We start from the raw sequence: 17325 nt of genomic DNA on the forward strand, positions 1-17325 counted from the left end.
TTGATATGAAAGCAATGCTATATACCAATTAACAGGCAGTAGTTAGGAAAGTTAAGTCGGTTAATTCAGAATTTTTTATTTTTCCAGTGCCACAGTCCCCGAAATAAAACCTCCTATCTATGATGTTGTATCAATATCCAGTCCTGTGCCACTCTGTTGACAATTCATGGGAGACTGAGTTTGTGCTTTCATACAATGTTGATCTGAATGTTTACATGCAAATGAGATTCATATAATTATAGTGCTATCAGTTTAGGACAGGAAAATCTAGGCTTATCACATCACAATCCCTTTATTTACTCTCCCAGTCACCTTTTTCATCTATTCCAAATACACAGGAGGCGGTAAATGTTGTTTAACATAGACCAAATTGGGCCAGGGGCAAAAGAATCAACACCGAAATTCAGCAGCATTTTCTTTTTAATTAATCCTGATACACCCACTGTATACGGAGGTGATGTAAGAGGCTCAGATGTTTGTTTTTTTTGTTTTTTTCCTCACATGCTAATTAGTTCATCTTCACCTTTACAAGTAAGCATTTAACCTCTCACCTCCTGGTTCAACAAAAGCCTGTGCTGTGTTAGCTTGTGTTATTTGAACATGGGATCAAAGTGTTACACAGTGTGCAGGCTTTAATGAAATTAACCCTGCACTCTGGGTGTATCTGTGTGTTTCAGGGACGTAGGCCAGGCTACTTCTCCTTCCTGGATCCCTTCTCCCCTGGAGTCTGGCTCTTCATGCTTCTGGCCTACTTGGCTGTCAGCTGCGTCCTCTTTTTGGTGGCCAGGTAAGAGCTCACCGGTAAAATACACTGTGCACAGATGAGACAGACGGAGAGAAAATAGCGAGAGACAAACAAAAGGGGAGGAGCACAGAGAGTAAGAACACAAAAAGGTTTGTTTGGAGGTTATACGGGGGAGGAAACAGGTGTCTGTTCCCTCGCCTCCTCTCTGTCTCTCCGGTTGATCTCACATCATGGTGAAAGACGGTCTCCTCCCAGTGGTGGGTCTCCAGCGTCACACTGACACCTGCTGGTCAGGGAAGGAACTGGCACAACTGCTGCTGCAAATTATTATTGCTTATACAACAGAAACATGATCAAATTACACTGTTAGTGTATCTTATGAAGACACTTTATGTACTTGTGTAACACCATGTGGAATGAAATTAACATTCCCCAGGCAGGAAGATGTATTGCCTCTCTAAATAGAGTTTATAGGTGGTGTACTCTAATTGCCATATGAACAACAAGAGTAATTGTTTGCAAAAATGCATTGCAAAGTTCAGCCAGAGAAGTTAATATGAGGCGTCCGCAGTCTGTATTAGACAGATCAGGTGGATGTCTAACAGAGTTACAGTCTTTGTGCGATGAAATTCCTTCTTTGTGTTAGTATTCCTCCACCACTGCTCAAGTAAACACCATCTGGGGAAACAATGAGAGAATTTCTGGCTCAAACTGTGGAAGATACCCATTTTATTTATGAAGGGATCTCTTCACAGCCAGCATGTAACAGGAGTAATAGGTTTAGTCACCAATAATAATATAATAATAAAGTTTATTTGTATAGCACTTCTTAAAACCAGCGTTACAAAATGCTATAGACATAAAACACAACAGGCATAAGCAATAAAAGAGGAATGAAACTTAAAAACAATGGATGATTAAAAACCATAAATAAAACACCAAAGATAAAATATAAAAAAATATTTGTGAAATAGTAGTTACATTATGTAAAGCAGTGCAAGACCTAAGGGCAACATCAAGAATGAAGTAGAGTGTACATCAGTAGGCCTGACGTTGTGGGTCAACCTCACACAAACTGCACCATAAACAAACTCAACAGATTTTGTGTCCTCAGTATGTTCTGACTGAAAGAAAAAAGTCTTAAGGAATCATATGAAGGAGAAGTTTTGAAAGTCACCCAAATATAATCCTACTTTATCCCTTTTAGTACAGGCACTTTGCACAGGCATATTGTGGTTTTAAAAAAAAGGGGTGAATCTCATACAAATTGCAAAAGAAAATCTTACAAATGCTAATTTCTCATAAATGTTTCCTCTATAACATAAAAAGTTCTAAGAGATCTAAGTGGTGCTTCAAAGGTCTTTCTCAATCATACACTGGTTCCACAGTTTGCTTCCTAAAATGATCATTTAAGTCAAAATCACTATGTTAGTATAGATGTATACAAGGCAACATGAATTGGCACTAATCTCTATATATGTTGGCATTGATTAACATTAGTTAAAACAAAATGATTAAATACCACTTAAAATAGCACTTTAATATAACTTTCAAAATATTCAGGACTGCCAAATTGGTACTAATCAGCGTGAATGATGAACATAAACTTAAACCTGTTAGCTTTTCAGTAAAACTTGTTTTCATTACAAAGATATTACAAGAAAACAAACCCACTTGATTATTTTGACCCACTTATGCATCTAAGGGTTAAGAATTTCCTTTTGCACTTCACTGTGCTGCATCCAGCTCCATGTCTCATGTAAAACAGTGTCTGGTGGATTGTGGACAGAACTGACCCTTTGTGTGGACATCGGACAGGAATTATATTAATTATTTAAGCATATTTATGAGACTAGAACGGTTGAAAGAGTTTCTGTTGCAATTTTTGTGGAGTCAAGTTGATTAATGTCTGCACTACATAGGGGCATGCACGTATTGTATTAAGATAAACTGAATGTGAAGTTGTCCTTTAAATTTCTTCTACTTCATGAACCTTGAATGCTCAAGTTTCATTTTTATAACTGTTTCGATAGTATTGGCAGATCAGACGGATACTATATGGTCTTTTTAAGGCTGTTTAAGCACATAACAGAGTTGTCACGTAACTTTAGCTTCATGTGGCACCATTTGAACATACCAATTACATTTCCTTCCCCCCTGCTGCGTAAGTAGCAGCACATTGGGAATGAAAAGCAGGTTGGTTTTCTCTAGAGAGCCAAGGTGACTTTGCGCTCAGTTGACTGTTGTTTTGCTTCTTGTCTATCTCTGCCTTTCTTTCTGCATTTCGCTCACTCTCTTGAGTCTCTTGAGTTTTGCTCTCGTCAGAATACTTAATCCAACTTTCACTCCTGCTCTTGCCGGCTGTATTCCCCCTCTGATTCTCTCTGTTGTCTAACTTCATTGTCTCACTCTCCCCAGATTGACACCTTATGAGTGGTATAACCCCCACCCCTGCCTGAAGGGTCGCTGTAACCTTCTGATCAACCAGTACTCGCTTGGCAACAGTTTCTGGTTCCCTGTTGGCGGCTTCATGCAGCAAGGATCAACTATTGCTCCCAGAGCTCTGTCCACACGTTGTGTCAGCGGAGTGTGGTTAGTACTGACTACAAAGACACACAAACATGAGTGCATTTGCATGTTTTCAGCTTTCAAATCCACGCATTCACTTCTGTTGTGCTTTAAATCACCCTTCATAAGTCCTGCTTCTTTTCACTTTGTGCTCCAACAGTTAAGCAAGCTCAATCCCACCAGAACTTTCTCCTTTCCTGTCTATGGAGGAGTGTAGTAGTAGGGGATAAACCAAGTAAACTCTGTTTATCCAAATTTTGAAATGAGGCTGAGAGTTAACGCACCTATTTTCAGATCAACTGCATCAGTCAATGGGGGGAAACAGGGTGGGCAAACTACAGTTTACCCACTTCTGTCTATTTACTGTGTATTTAATGATTGATGTACATTAGCTAGTCTTTGCTAACATTAACTAACAAATGTAACTAGCTATCTAACGGTTGATGGAGATTGGCTAGCAACTCAACTACATTTTGCTAACATTAGCTAATAATAACCTAGCTAATAATTGATATATATTAGTTAGGGTTTTGCTAACATTAACTTACTTTAAATGTGACTATAGTATATGTATGTCACTTTTACAGGTCACCCAACAACATCTTTCAATGATCTTCAAAATTTAGTATTCTCTTCACCATAGGCACTGAGCACAGAGCATACACAAGGTGTCATTGTCATGACTGTCACGAGTCATAGACAAGATGCAGCTCTTTCTAACAGAAGCTGTCGGGTATGCTAACAGTTAGCTGTCATGCCAAAGAGAAAGTTGGTCTTTTCTAAAGTAACAAAACAAAAATGCTGCGATCGTGGTGTCCATGGTATTGAAAGGTGCACTCTTGCATTCATACATGTGAGCATGTATGAAAGTTCAGTATACTTCAGGATCCCATTTTGGGAGTTTGAAGATTTGGCCATCCTCACAAAGCATAGCGAAGCTCAGGGAACAGGACAGCAGAAAGTTCACCAGGTACCAAGCTAGCTGAACTGTTATTGGAGCACAGGCTGAAAAAGGGGTGGGCCTTAGAATGGGTCAATTTTGTGCATACTGCTCCATCAGGGAATGCATTTCATCTTTGATGTGATCTTAAAGCTTCATTCCAGATTTCCAGGACATCAGGGTTCAAGATGAGGTAGTGAAGGCAGTTGTGCATGCACATACGTGAGACACTGTCTGTGTACGCAGCTTAAACTTCACTTCCTTTCATCCAAACCAAGCATTGTCACCTTCATCCATACACACCCACCCATTCATCCATCCCCTGAAAATCCTGCAGTGTCGTCTTCTCTCAGGTGCGCAGTTATTTTAATCCTCCTACACTTTTCACCCAGACAATCTATCTTCATAAGCCAACCTTCCCATTTACATACTTTTATAGGTGAATACATATGTTCTTGTCCCCTGCCTTTCCTCCACAGGTGGGCCTTCACATTAATCATCATTTCATCTTACACCGCCAACCTGGCTGCCTTCCTAACAGTCCAGAGGATGGAAGTGCCGATAGAGTCGGTAGACGACTTGGCAGATCAGACGGCGATAGAGTACGGCACCATGCACGGAGGATCCACAATGACCTTCTTCCAGGTCAGAGGTTACACACATCATTGCGAGTGATAGATTGTTTATACTCGTAAATCAAAGCCACACACATACACACAGACTCAGTTAAGAGCCTGCAGTGATCAATGGGCCATCAGCGATGTTATCGTCCTCATCACCTCCCTGTCCTTCCTGTCCTCCTCCTTTAACCACAGGTTTTATCTGTTTCCTGTCTGTTCCTCGCCACAACCATTCAATATCCTTCTCCTCGGGGAGATGGGGCACTGTCCGGGGCCCAAAGAGAGGCGCACACTATCCTCTTTCATCCTCTCAAGAGTTGACCTTAGAGGGGGGGGGGGGGGGGCAGAGTGAGAGTGTGAGAAACAGAGTGTGTTACAGGGAGGGAGACAGTGAAGGATGATATGGAGAGAAGGGAAGAGAGACATTATCCTTGTCTTTCTTTGCACTCTCACATCCAGTGGACCTTGAATAAGTCAAGGAAGACAGGCCAAGAGAAAGTAGAGGACAGGTGGCGATGTTAAATGAAGATTCTGTTCTCAAGTCTGAAGCTACTCAAGTGGAAAAAAGATCTGTAAGAAAAAAGCACGCATATTTAAAGGTGCACTCCCACAAATTGATTTTTCACTTCTATAAAAAGGGAGTTGTGAAAGACAGATTATAAAAAGGATGTTTAAAATTGGTGCACTGGAGAACAAGGTATCCAGTTTTTTAGTCCCTAATATGACTCAAGCTCAAAAAATGCTCGATCCTTCAATTCCCAAAATGCAGTTTAAAAGGATCTTTCCAACTATCCACCTCCAGTTTGCAATGCAGGTTTTCTATCAAATATTTTAAGCACAGACCAGGTCTGAAAGGTCAAGTCACTGCAGAAGTGTCTTTACCTGCATTCTTTCTCATGGCCAGCAGGGGGCAACTCCACTGGTTGCAAAAAAAAATCTCTGATTGTATGTACTCTTTTGGCAAAATGATCCATCTTCTGGCTTGATTTATGAGCTCAGTAAACCGTTTCCTAATGAATTTATGGTCTCGATTCTAGTTTCAAGTCTTCTTCATAACAAGGTGATGTTCATTTGGTAAATTATATTTTACTATTACTATATTATATTACATTACAGTTGTTCACAATTGATTTCAAGTCTCAAGTCTAATTCACCAAACCCTGAGTACATTATCAGTAATTTTGTCAGACTGCAGAAAGCACCCTCCAGAGTCATATAAGACATTAAACAACTTTGTTTGATAGGCTGAGTAGTTTTCAACATGATAGGTATGCTGACCTTGAAAAGTCCATGAAGTGCCCCTGTAATTGCAGCACAACTTTTGGAGAATCAGAGAGTTTGAATGAGTCCATCACTCAAGAAAATGAAGTAGAAAAATGAAAACTAATGAAAACCAGTCTCCACCTATGTAACACTGAAAAAAAACCACATGTATCTCTAGGTGATTGACTTGTTTACTGTCATTTTTGTTTTTCTTGTCTCTCTTTACTTTGGTTGTTGGTGCGTGTTGTTTTTATTTGTGCTGGATTTTTTTTATCCTGTGCCCTGACTGCAAGTCAAGTTTCCCACTTGGAATAATAAAATTGTCTGAAGTCTTGAAGTCACATCTGACTGTGTCTGTTTCTCCTGATTGCCTGTGCAGAACTCTCGCTACCAGACATACCAGCGTATGTGGAACTTCATGCACTCAAAGCAGCCCAGTGTGTTTGTGAAGAGCACGGAGGAGGGCATCGCACGTGTCCTCAACTCCAACTATGCCTACTTGCTGGAGAGCACCATGAATGAATACTACCGCCAGAGGAACTGCAACCTGACTCAGATCGGAGGCCTGCTGGACACCAAGGGCTATGGCATCGGCATGCCACTGGGTGAGTTGGGGTGGAGATGATGGGGAAGGAAGAATTAAAAATAAGGAAAGAGAAACCTAACAGTCACACAGGTGGAAGACCTGATGGATATCAGCATCTAAGACAGAAGACAGTTTAATGGACGAGTAGAAGGGAATGAAAGTTCAGTGTAAAATGAAGGCAGAAGCTGATGGTTTTGCTTAAACACACTGTATAATTCATACTGAAGTTAAGGAGGGGGGATGAAGAGAGCAGGGGCATTAGTTGGAGGATACACCATAAACGTCACATTGGAGAGTATAATTGAAAGTAAAGCCCCAGAAAAGCCAAACCATTAGCTGCTATCATGGGGGAAAATGATGCAAAAAGAGAGAAACTAAAAAGAGACTTACTGCTCGACTTTAACAGAGCGGCTGTTTCCACGCCGTGATGGGAGAAGGGGGGAAGAGAAAAAAGGAATGTGAAATATTGTTCATGTGTGGAAAGTGGAACTGTTGCTGTGTGATTCTCTCACTGCTCTGAAAATATAAACACAGGGTTTACTTACACTTTGATCTCAGGTTGAGTCAAACTGCAGGTGGGGGGAAAAACAAAAAACCTTAGAGTAAACAAGATTAATTTCAATTCCTTTGATCTTTAAAGGATAGATAAACCCACTCTTTAGTGGATGATGTTCCATACCACATACTGTGATGTGACCTGTACAACAATCCAAAATTGTAGTAAGCTCTTTAATCTCTTATTTGAAATCCTAATTTTTTGTTGAAACAGAATCTTCTAATGCAGTGACATAATTTCTCATTTACCACAGCAAGACAGAATGAAAAGTCATGCAATCATATGCACTAGAAAGAAGCAGAAGTTTTTGTCTTGATGTGAAATTTCATGATGGACTACTTGGTTAGGAGATTTTTTGTGCAGCTGTGAGCTTTGTCCCTCTCTTCCCTGCAGGGTCAGTGTACCGTGATGAGTTTGACCTGGCCATCCTGAAACTGCAGGAGGACAATCGGTTGGAGATCCTCAAGAGGAAGTGGTGGGATGGTGGCAAGTGTCCAAAGGAGGAGGACCACCGTGCCAAAGGTTTGCCTGCAGTTAATTCTCATCCGCTTGTTCTTAAGCTCTGTTTCGGCCTTTTTTTCCTTCCTTTAGTAACACTCTGTTTTACACGTCCCCAGTTTCATAGTAAGTAGGTAGTAATTAACATATATAAATATATTCAATATTTTTGAAATTTCTATGAAATTACCCTGAAAAGATCAGATCAATATTAGTTACTTAACACAGAGACCTAATTTATGTCTAATATTGAAGTCAGGACAGCAGGGGATAAACTATAACATTTACCTTAAACAAAGTATGTAACATCTGTATAACTGCTATAGCTGCTGTTTGCTACTTCTACTGAGCAGGCCATTATTTTTTATTTTTATGTTGTTTTTTTTTATTTTGGGGGACAGCTGAAGATATGACAGGAAATTGGGAGAGAGATTGGGGGAGTGACGTACAGCAAATGGGCTGCAGGTGGGAGTCAAACCCACAGCTGCTGCAGAGGACTCACAGCCTCAATACATGGGGCACACACTCTACCAACTGAGCTACCCAGGCGCCCCAGCAGCCACTAAATTAAAGTGAATTGTTGCAGCTTAATTTCTGTTATTCATTTCATGACATAACTCAGTTATGTCAATAACTCCAGTATGTTACTGGCATGTGGAAAGTAGGCAGAAGCTAGTTGAAAATTAATCTGACTTGGTCAACAGAAGTTAGGCAGAAATTAGTAGGAAATTAAGTTGCAACAGCCCACTTTGATTTGGTTCCCTGGTCTGCAGAGGTTAGACAGAAACTACATGGAAATGAAGCTGACATGATCAGCAGAAGTTAAGTAGAAACTAGTCTAATTAAGCTGCAGCAATTCAGTTACACACCTTTTATGCAGAAGTTACATAGAAGGTAAGCAGTTACAATTCATCCTCCGCTGCCCTAGATAAGATCTATGTGTTACGTAAATGTTTTCACTTCTGATCTGCTCTCTAGAAAATATGTAGGAATTACTAGCTAATTACCACCTACTTACCATGGAATTGGGGACCTGTTGAGTGTTAGGGTTAGCCTCCTTTTCTCCTTTTACAAATTCCTCCTTCCATCATCATCATACTATCACTTCTCCCACCATATCTTATTGTCTCCAGGTTTGGGCATGGAGAACATCGGCGGTATCTTCGTGGTGCTGGTATGTGGGCTGCTGGTGGCTATCTTCATGGCAGTGTTGGAGTTTGTCTGGATGTTAAGACAGACACCAGGAAATGAGGTGAGAGAGGGCTATCTAACCTGCATCTGCTTTGTTTCCCTCTCCCCTCCCTGGCACCCTCCCCCTCACCGAGCTGCTAGGCTGTCCAGCTTCTAGCTTTGACACTAAGTGTAGCAGGGGTCTTCCTCTTCTTCTTCCTCTGGGTTCCACCTGACACCCAGCCTCCCTCTGTCCAGCCTATGAGACATACTCAGCACAAAACCAAAGATATACCTCACTTGTACCTCACTCAGAGTACATGCATATATGGCTTATTTTCTATTTATCATGGTAAGATTCATACATATATATATTTATTACATAGAATATCGTACATGCTATAGCATATTGATGAATGTACCTGGATCTTATTGGTGCTTACAGGGTTCTGCCAGTGAGATTTTACTCATACAAAAAGATTGTGATCGTTTTATCTCAGCCTTAATCCAATCATCTTTTACTCAAAGGACCAGTGTGGAGGATTTAGTGGCAGCTAGTGGTGAGCTTGCAGATTGTAAACACCTTGTCTCACCCTGCATGTAGCAGAACTAGATCTAGAGCCAATGTTCGGTTTGTCCATTCTGAACTACGGAAAAATCATGGAGGTTCAACATGGCTGCCTGCATATAAGATGACCTGCCCCCTCTGTAGATATAAATGGCACCTTCTAAGATAACAAAACACAATTATTCTTATTTTTATTTAATAATACAGTGTTAAAAACATACTTATGTATATAATATTCCATTTCTACCATATTCTGCCAATAATTCTCTATAAATCTTACACACTGGACCTCTAAAAGATGTCTCACATTGTATGCACATCTTCACTCAAAATTCTTCACACAGTGAATGACAGACAGTAGTGGCCTTGTTGTCACCATCAACTTTAATAACAGACTGTCAACAAGATCCAACCAGATGTGGGAGGAAAAGCAAATATAAGTATTTTTCATTGTGAAAAGTTAAAAGTGGTTTACACAGATGGTCTGTGATTATTATAATCCTGTATACATGATCAGTAATATACATACATATATATACACACACACACATATACGTGTATATATATATATGTGTGTATGTATACACACACACACACACACACATATATATATATATAAATATATATACACATAATCAAATAAATTTCAATGTAGCTTCATCTGGAGTGAGGACAAGAAAGCAATATGTGGTCAGTCTTCTGACAGAACTCCTGCTGTTTGAAGAGGCATTTTCTTCAGGACAAAGAACAATTTAAATATTCAGAAAATGATCAGAGCTCTGCTGAGCTGCTGTTGAGGCGGGGATGACATTAACAAAGAAAAAGGTTGAGAAATACTTTAGAGAAAGATGTGCATGCGGTGTTATAATTATTTCTGATGTGATTCCTTTAAGAGATACTTGATAACTGTCTTTTCAAATGGACTCGGCACTGTGATTCTAATTCAATAAACATTCATAATGTGAAAGTCAAAAACCAACTCATGTGATTTCTTCTTTCTGAGCAGCACAGATCGATGTCGCACTCTAACGTGTAAACCCTGCGTGTGTTTTCTTGTATGTGTGTGTGTGTGTGGGTTTATACCCGTGTGTATCTGTTTAGTTGTTGCTGTGTACATGTGTGGATTGATAATCAGCCTCTCTGTCCTTCTCTTGAGCTGCAGAATCATGTCTGTCATTGTACTTATTTTAGTTTACATACTGTAGATACCCACTGGAGCACTTGATCAGGAGACCAGGAGATAAAATGTGTGTGTTACGTGTGTGTATGTGTCTGAAACCTAAGTTTAAATTACATATTTGCTATATATGTTGTCATTTTCACTGCTGGTTGTCTCTCTGTTGTTCCCACTATATAAAAATAACCATGAATTGTACGTGTTATGTGTCTGTGATGTCCATCAGTCTGTCCTGATCAAGTCAGTCAGTCAGTGAGTTGTCTGGCCTCTCTCCCTCTTTCTCTCCCTCTCTTATTCCCCTCTCCCCTATCTTTTTCTCCTTGTGTGTGTGCTTGCAGCAGTCAGTGTGTGAGGAGATGCTGCGGGAGCTCCAGGGGATCGTCCTGTGCCGTGACAGCCTGCAGGTGAGGCGCCGGCGGGCGGCTTCAATGATGCGGCCACGGCCCTTACCCCTGGAGGAACGTCGGGCGCGAGCCGCTGCCGTCAGCCTCAGCAACGGCAAGCTGTGTGGGGGCACCGGACTGCCTGAACCCCTCTCCCACAGACTGGCGCAGGAGGCAGCCCTGGTGGCGAGGGGGTGCAGCCACATCCGCATTTGCCCCGAGTGCCGGCGCTTCCAGGGGCTGAGGATGCGCCCTGCAGGGGCCACTGGGGCCCTTCCATCTCCCACGCACAGTGAGGAGAGCATAGAGTGGGACAAGACCACAAATAGCAGTGAACCTGAATAACGCCTGGTGATTCCAACAGGACTGACTTTCCCAGAAGCCACCTCTCTACTTTCCAGGGATCAAAGATCACGTGGTTTTTAGATTCAGCCATTCGGAGCTTGATCTTAAAGGGCAGGACGATGCTGCGACCTTTGTTTTGTCCTCGAGGCGACAGCCAGTAGTCAGTTTTGGAATCTCCTGGGGTGAATTTTTTCCTTGTTCATAGGAGAAACTGATGAGTCTGTCTCGTCGTGGTCTGTCCCTGTTGGCCCTTTGTACCGTGTAAAACAGGACAGACAAAAACAGCTACGGGGCATTTGTACTATGCAGTATTTTCAGTCATTTATCATTGTGCTGTTTCTTTTTTTTCCCTTTTTAAATTATTTCTGTCCTCTGTTGGATTATCAGTACTGAATATTGTTATTCTATTGTTCTTAAAAAAAAAAAAAACTTTAAACGAGTTCCTTTTTTTATCTGACAATTTACTGTATGAACGTATATTGCCTCTGAAGAGCTGCAAAGATGAACAGACTAATGCAAGGTCATCCTTCAAATCCTTTTATTTTGAAAGTGCCAAAAACCATAAGTATTATCTTGTGGCTGAAGAAAGCACCACAGCCTTGAGAAGACAACAAACTCAACTGAACTTAGAAAATAAACAAACAAACAAACAAACACACAGAGACGTACAGACACACGGACTTCTTTTCTAGTAGTGATATTCTATTAAAAAAATGTTTTAACTGTTGGTATCTCTGAAAGACAGCGATGCATGTCCAGAGGTGTTGGCAGGTGAATGATTAATTGCTGAAGTGGTGGCTGAAAGAATGATTTGATGTTTTGAATACCTGCTTAAAATCATGACGGCTACACACACAAACAGAAACACACTCATTTTATCCTTCCTTCTCTGTACTACTTTCTCCTCCATCTGTCCTCCGTCTTTGACACCATAACACTTTTACTGTCTCATCACCGGTCCTCTTGATAAGCTCTTACTTAAAAATACACAGTCTCCTGCACAGTATACTCTCTCTGTTAGAGGCTTTTCTCCATCTCACATACTCAGAAATGATTCAGGTTTCATGAGCACAAGCCTGTGAAACCGAATGAAACCCAGCATATATCAGAACCAACCAAAAGAAAAGTGAAATGGTTTTTATATCAGCAGTTGACTTGAGTTCTTTTAAATGTCAGGACAGTTAAACTTTTATTGAATGAGATGTTTTACACACTGCTTTTGAGGAGTGTATGAGTTCAGATCAGCCCAGATGCTCCCTGACATTTTCATACTTTTATTTTGCAAAAAAGCTTAACATCTAATATATTAATCAGGTGATTGATGATGATTCAGTCAGCTGTTTTTGAAGAGGGTTAAGTTAATTATCCAGCTTGAGTTGTCTGTATTTGCATCAGGGCTGCAACTAATGATTATGTTCATTGTTGATTAATCTGTTGATTATTTTCTCGGTTGATCAGTTAGTTGTTTGGTCCATCAAATGTCAGAAAAAGGTGAAATATGTCAGTTACTGTTTTCCAAACCCCAATGTGATGTCCTCAAATGTCCTGTTTTGTCCACAACCCAAAGGTATTCAGTTTACTGTCATAGAGGACTAAAGAATCCAGAAAATATTCACACTGAAGATGCTGGAACACTGTAAAAACTAAAACTCAAAATTTCAAGGCAACTTACTTCAATATATTTTTGACTTTTGAGTCTCACGCAGATTATTTCGTTTTACCAACTAATAATATTTTGTTGAGACAACATACTTTTCTTCTTTAAATTAACTGGAATCTTTGAGTTTTAGAAAACCCCCCAAAAAAATCTATTTCAAAAACTGTTAAGTAAATTCACTGAAGTGAAAGCAATTAATGGTTATTAATGTAATATTTTCAGTTGCAGTCATTTCATTTTGAAGCACCTAAAACAAGTTCACAGCTCACTGTGAACACTTTAAGTTATGATTCTGTGGAGCTTTGTAAAACTCAACAAAATATAATGGGTTGGCAAAACTTTGTTTATTTTATTTCAAAAATTAAAAGTTTGAGTATTATTCAAAACTCAGAAATCTAGTGATGAGTGCAGTTGCATTGAAAATATGAGTTTGCTCAACTTTTTTTTTTTTGCAGTGATTCAGAGAATTTTGACTTGCTTTTCTTAAAGAATTTAACCAATTAATCGATTATTCAAATAGTTGGTGATAAATTTAATCAATCAATTAATAGTGCAGCTCTAATTTACGTTATATCAACTGTACCTCCAGAAGAGAAACAACGAGAACAAACCACCAGCAACAGAACTCTTAGGACTCTTGGTTTACTTTCTGCACAGACTGTGACACGTGACTTAGTATTTTCCCACTGAACTGACTGGATTTTAAGGTATTACTGTATGATAGCCTGACTGCTGCACAGTGGGAATCAGCGGTCATCCGCCTGTCTACGCTGCTCCTTGCTTATTTCTGATGTGTCCATCATTTTAAATCTGCCCATCAGGTTCTGTCAATCACCTTCCTTCATAACTAGGCCACCAGCTCAACACGGCTGCTTGAAGGTACGGCTGCAGTATCTCTCTTGTACTTTTATTAGCCACGTTCACTTTCTATCTTCATCACTTTTCACCTGCAGGTTGTCAGGGTTAGAAATTGCCTGTAAATGTCCTTTTAAAGTAGCAATCACTTTGCTTTATTGTCAAAAGGGCACATCTCATTCTTCACATGTCAGAAAATGAAAAATGATAACAATACAGCAGCTACATGCAAATCAAGCCAACATACGTCTTTCCAAGTTGATGAAAGGAACAAGAAGCTAGTAACAATGCAAATGATGTGGGAGAAAAAAATCCATGGAACACAACTAACCACGAATAACTATTTTCACAAAGAATACAACTCCTTCAAAGAAAAAAGTATTAAACACCAAGTTAACTTTCAAATAGAAATCTGGTAAACTATTCTGCATTCAGCAATTCTCTTTACATTTGGATACATCTCCTTATGACTGACTTTTTTACCAAATATGAAAGAAAAGGGACTCAAAACTCTTCTAAACTTAACCCACGTCTCTAGATCTAATCTGTTGAGTTAATATATTTGTGATAATTGATGAAGGACAAACTTAAAGTTATTGTTCAGACTTTTTGAAGTGGAGTTGTATAAGGCACTTATCTGTAGTCAGTGTATTAACTACAGTAGATTTACATTTTTAAAAATTAATATCAGTTTAAGTGTATGCTATATTTAGATTGTTTTCACAGCTTTATGTTCCTGTAAATAGCCTTTTTCATCAGGAAACTACCATTAGATAAGCCATTATATTGTTCTCTCTAAAGCCACCAGGCTCCTTTGGCAAAAACAGTCATTTACATGGGAGTTGCTAGTCTTCAGCTGCCTTGATCTGTTTGTTAATGTGTGTTATTGAGTGACTCTGGTGTTTTTTACAGGACAGTTCAGATCCAGTTACACAATAGTACAAACAAACTAGCCAATCAAGGCAGCAGTAACCAGGCAAGTGGTGGCTTTGGAGAGAGCAATATTTAGCTTAAACAACAGCCATTCCTGACGGATGGCAAAGTAACGCAGTGAAAATATGCTAAATATAGCGTATACTTAAACTGATGTTGATATTTTCCCCTTTAAAAATTGGGTGGAGCATTTTAATTCTAAGATAACTAAATACATTTCTTTTCAAAATAATTAATTATAATTATTATCTTATATTTCTTTACATCATTCACTATGTTTAACTGTGTGTATGTTGATGTAGAATGATGATCTCACATTCTGTCATTTCTTTTATCATGTCATCTGCTCTGTAACTTCTCCCATATATGAGTTCCCCAAACCTGCCTCTATATATTTTAAAGCACCTGTTATTGCATGAATGACCATGATTGATGTGCTGTTTCAGAAGCTGGTGAACATGTGATCCCGTGGTGGAACAAGCGCTGACAGACCTGGAGTGAATTGCTGCAGTATTAACACAATTATACCAATACAGAGTTTTCAGTGAGTCGACGTGTTCGGAACATTTCAGTGACTGGAATCATAGATGAGTGGAATTTATATTTAAGGATTCCCCCCCCAGCTTTTCACTGTCAGTTCAATCAGTTGCTGCAAAAGTGTTTCAGGACTTCAGGTCTGCAGTGAGGTGAACTCCCACGAGAACACACCAGTGCTTGAAACAGCACTGAATCTGCTTTAATCTGCTCCCCGTAGAAATGAATGGAATTCACAGAGGCATTATAATCATCAGTAGTGCCAATGCACCTAATCCTCAAGTAATGAACTGTTATTGTCCTGCAGACGGTGTGTAAATACAGTATGATCCACAGGGGTCTCCAGTAATGGTCCAAAGTGTTGTAACAGTCATTTGAAGTACATTATGTTAATAGACCAGAGGGATACAGACCAACATGTGTATAATGTTTATATGGACACATGCTGCCATTGAGACACACATACACACAGATTGTGAGCATAATGGTGAAAAAACACTCCTCACAGACAGTTCATGTTAACTTTCTATATTTCTTTATATAAAAACTTGTTAAAGGCAAATAGCAAAGAAAAAAGACCCACATTTCATTACCAGTTTTCTAAAAGAAGTTTCTATCCATTTGCTGAATGTCACTAAGAAACTGGTGAGGGTAAGACGGCTCTCGCTGCACCCGATGCTAACTTCTTAAACACTAAAAACATTTACAGGGGTGCTAAATCAAGCGTAGTTGGAATGAGATTGCCAATTACCTTGAAGGCACGAGGAGCAGTAGAATAAGAATTAAAACAAATCCCACTGAAACACTGGGCGACCTTCGCTGGGAGACCGCTGAGAGAGATGGCAGGGTTTGGCTGCTATATTTTATATGCTTTATTTTCTTATGTTGACATTTTTATTCCATTATAAATACATTTCTTAAAACAACCTCCGCTCTGTGGGGTTTCTGGTTCTGTCTCTTCTTTATACGCTGATGTATTTGACCTTCTGAGCTGTTTCGATCTGTCATGCTAAATAGCGTCTGAGTGCACTTTGTTTTTCAAGTTTTATTATTCATCTGGGAGAAATATTCAGACTGTGCACCTGCTTTGTTTTGACATATGTGCACACAGAGAGGCAGTATGAGGATGTATGGGTTTCTAGCTGAGTAAACATGACTATTGTCGAGTGAACCAGAAGGAGCTGATGCATCTACCTCTTGTTTCTCTCCCATAACTGAATTAACGTCTGCACACTTGTGAATCAGTTGAATTTGTGTGGGTGTGAAGTCTTAACGGAGGCTAATGAGTTTAACAACTCTCCCATGTGCTATATACGCAGCCACTCACCCGTAGTCCATCTATCACTGTGATTTTCAGAGGATATTTGTCTCTCTTCAGGATGAGTGAGTGAACGCCACATAACACTCTACATCTGATTTACGGTTTAGTTCAGACAGCCTCTCTCTTCTCCTCTTTGAGTGCCTGTCTCACGATCCTTCCACTGCAGCATTAGAGATGACAAGTTTTGTCAGTATCTCACCAATAAAGCCCGACCAATATGGGCTTTTTAAAGGCGATATGGTTTTCAGAGGAAAAAAATTCACAGGTTACTGATATGGTGGCCGATATAGTGATTTTTTAAATTTTTATTTTTTGGGCTTTTTGCCTTTATTAACATAGGACAGCTGATGATATGACAGGAAAGGGGGAGAGAGAGAGGGGATGACACGCAGCAAATATGCTGCAGGCGGGAATCGAGCCAGCAGTCGCTGCAGAGGACTGATAGCCTCAACGCATGGTGCACACGCCCTACCAACTGAGCTATAGGGGTGCCCTGATATAGTGAATTTTTGAACTGTAATGAAAATAAACCTTTCTATATGGATTGTGCATATGACTATGCAAAGGCACTCAGAAGGCTCTGTTCTTAAACTAATATGTAGCAAA

At 39.8% G+C, this 17325-nt stretch overlaps 1 protein-coding gene across 1 annotated transcript in view; it reads left to right on the plus strand.

Moving 5' to 3' along the window:
• grik4 (glutamate receptor, ionotropic, kainate 4) overlaps nucleotides 1-12732 on the plus strand; it is a 331077-nt gene extending 318345 nt beyond the window's left edge. Inside the window, exons 14-20 of the mRNA XM_084716969.1 lie at nucleotides 678-787; nucleotides 3164-3337; nucleotides 4733-4898; nucleotides 6516-6741; nucleotides 7672-7800; nucleotides 8910-9028; nucleotides 11030-12732. Of these exons, the coding sequence (XP_084573095.1) occupies nucleotides 678-787; nucleotides 3164-3337; nucleotides 4733-4898; nucleotides 6516-6741; nucleotides 7672-7800; nucleotides 8910-9028; nucleotides 11030-11419 (1314 nt within the window). The 3' untranslated portion in view covers nucleotides 11420-12732. The remainder of the gene's footprint in view (nucleotides 1-677; nucleotides 788-3163; nucleotides 3338-4732; nucleotides 4899-6515; nucleotides 6742-7671; nucleotides 7801-8909; nucleotides 9029-11029) is intronic.
• The last annotated feature ends 4593 nt before the right edge of the window (nucleotides 12733-17325 follow it).

The sequence above is a fragment of the Lutjanus erythropterus genome, chromosome 4, assembly GCF_056507025.1.
Source record: "Lutjanus erythropterus isolate fLutEry1 chromosome 4, fLutEry1.hap2, whole genome shotgun sequence".
Lineage (NCBI taxonomy): Eukaryota > Metazoa > Chordata > Actinopteri > Lutjaniformes > Lutjanidae > Lutjanus > Lutjanus erythropterus.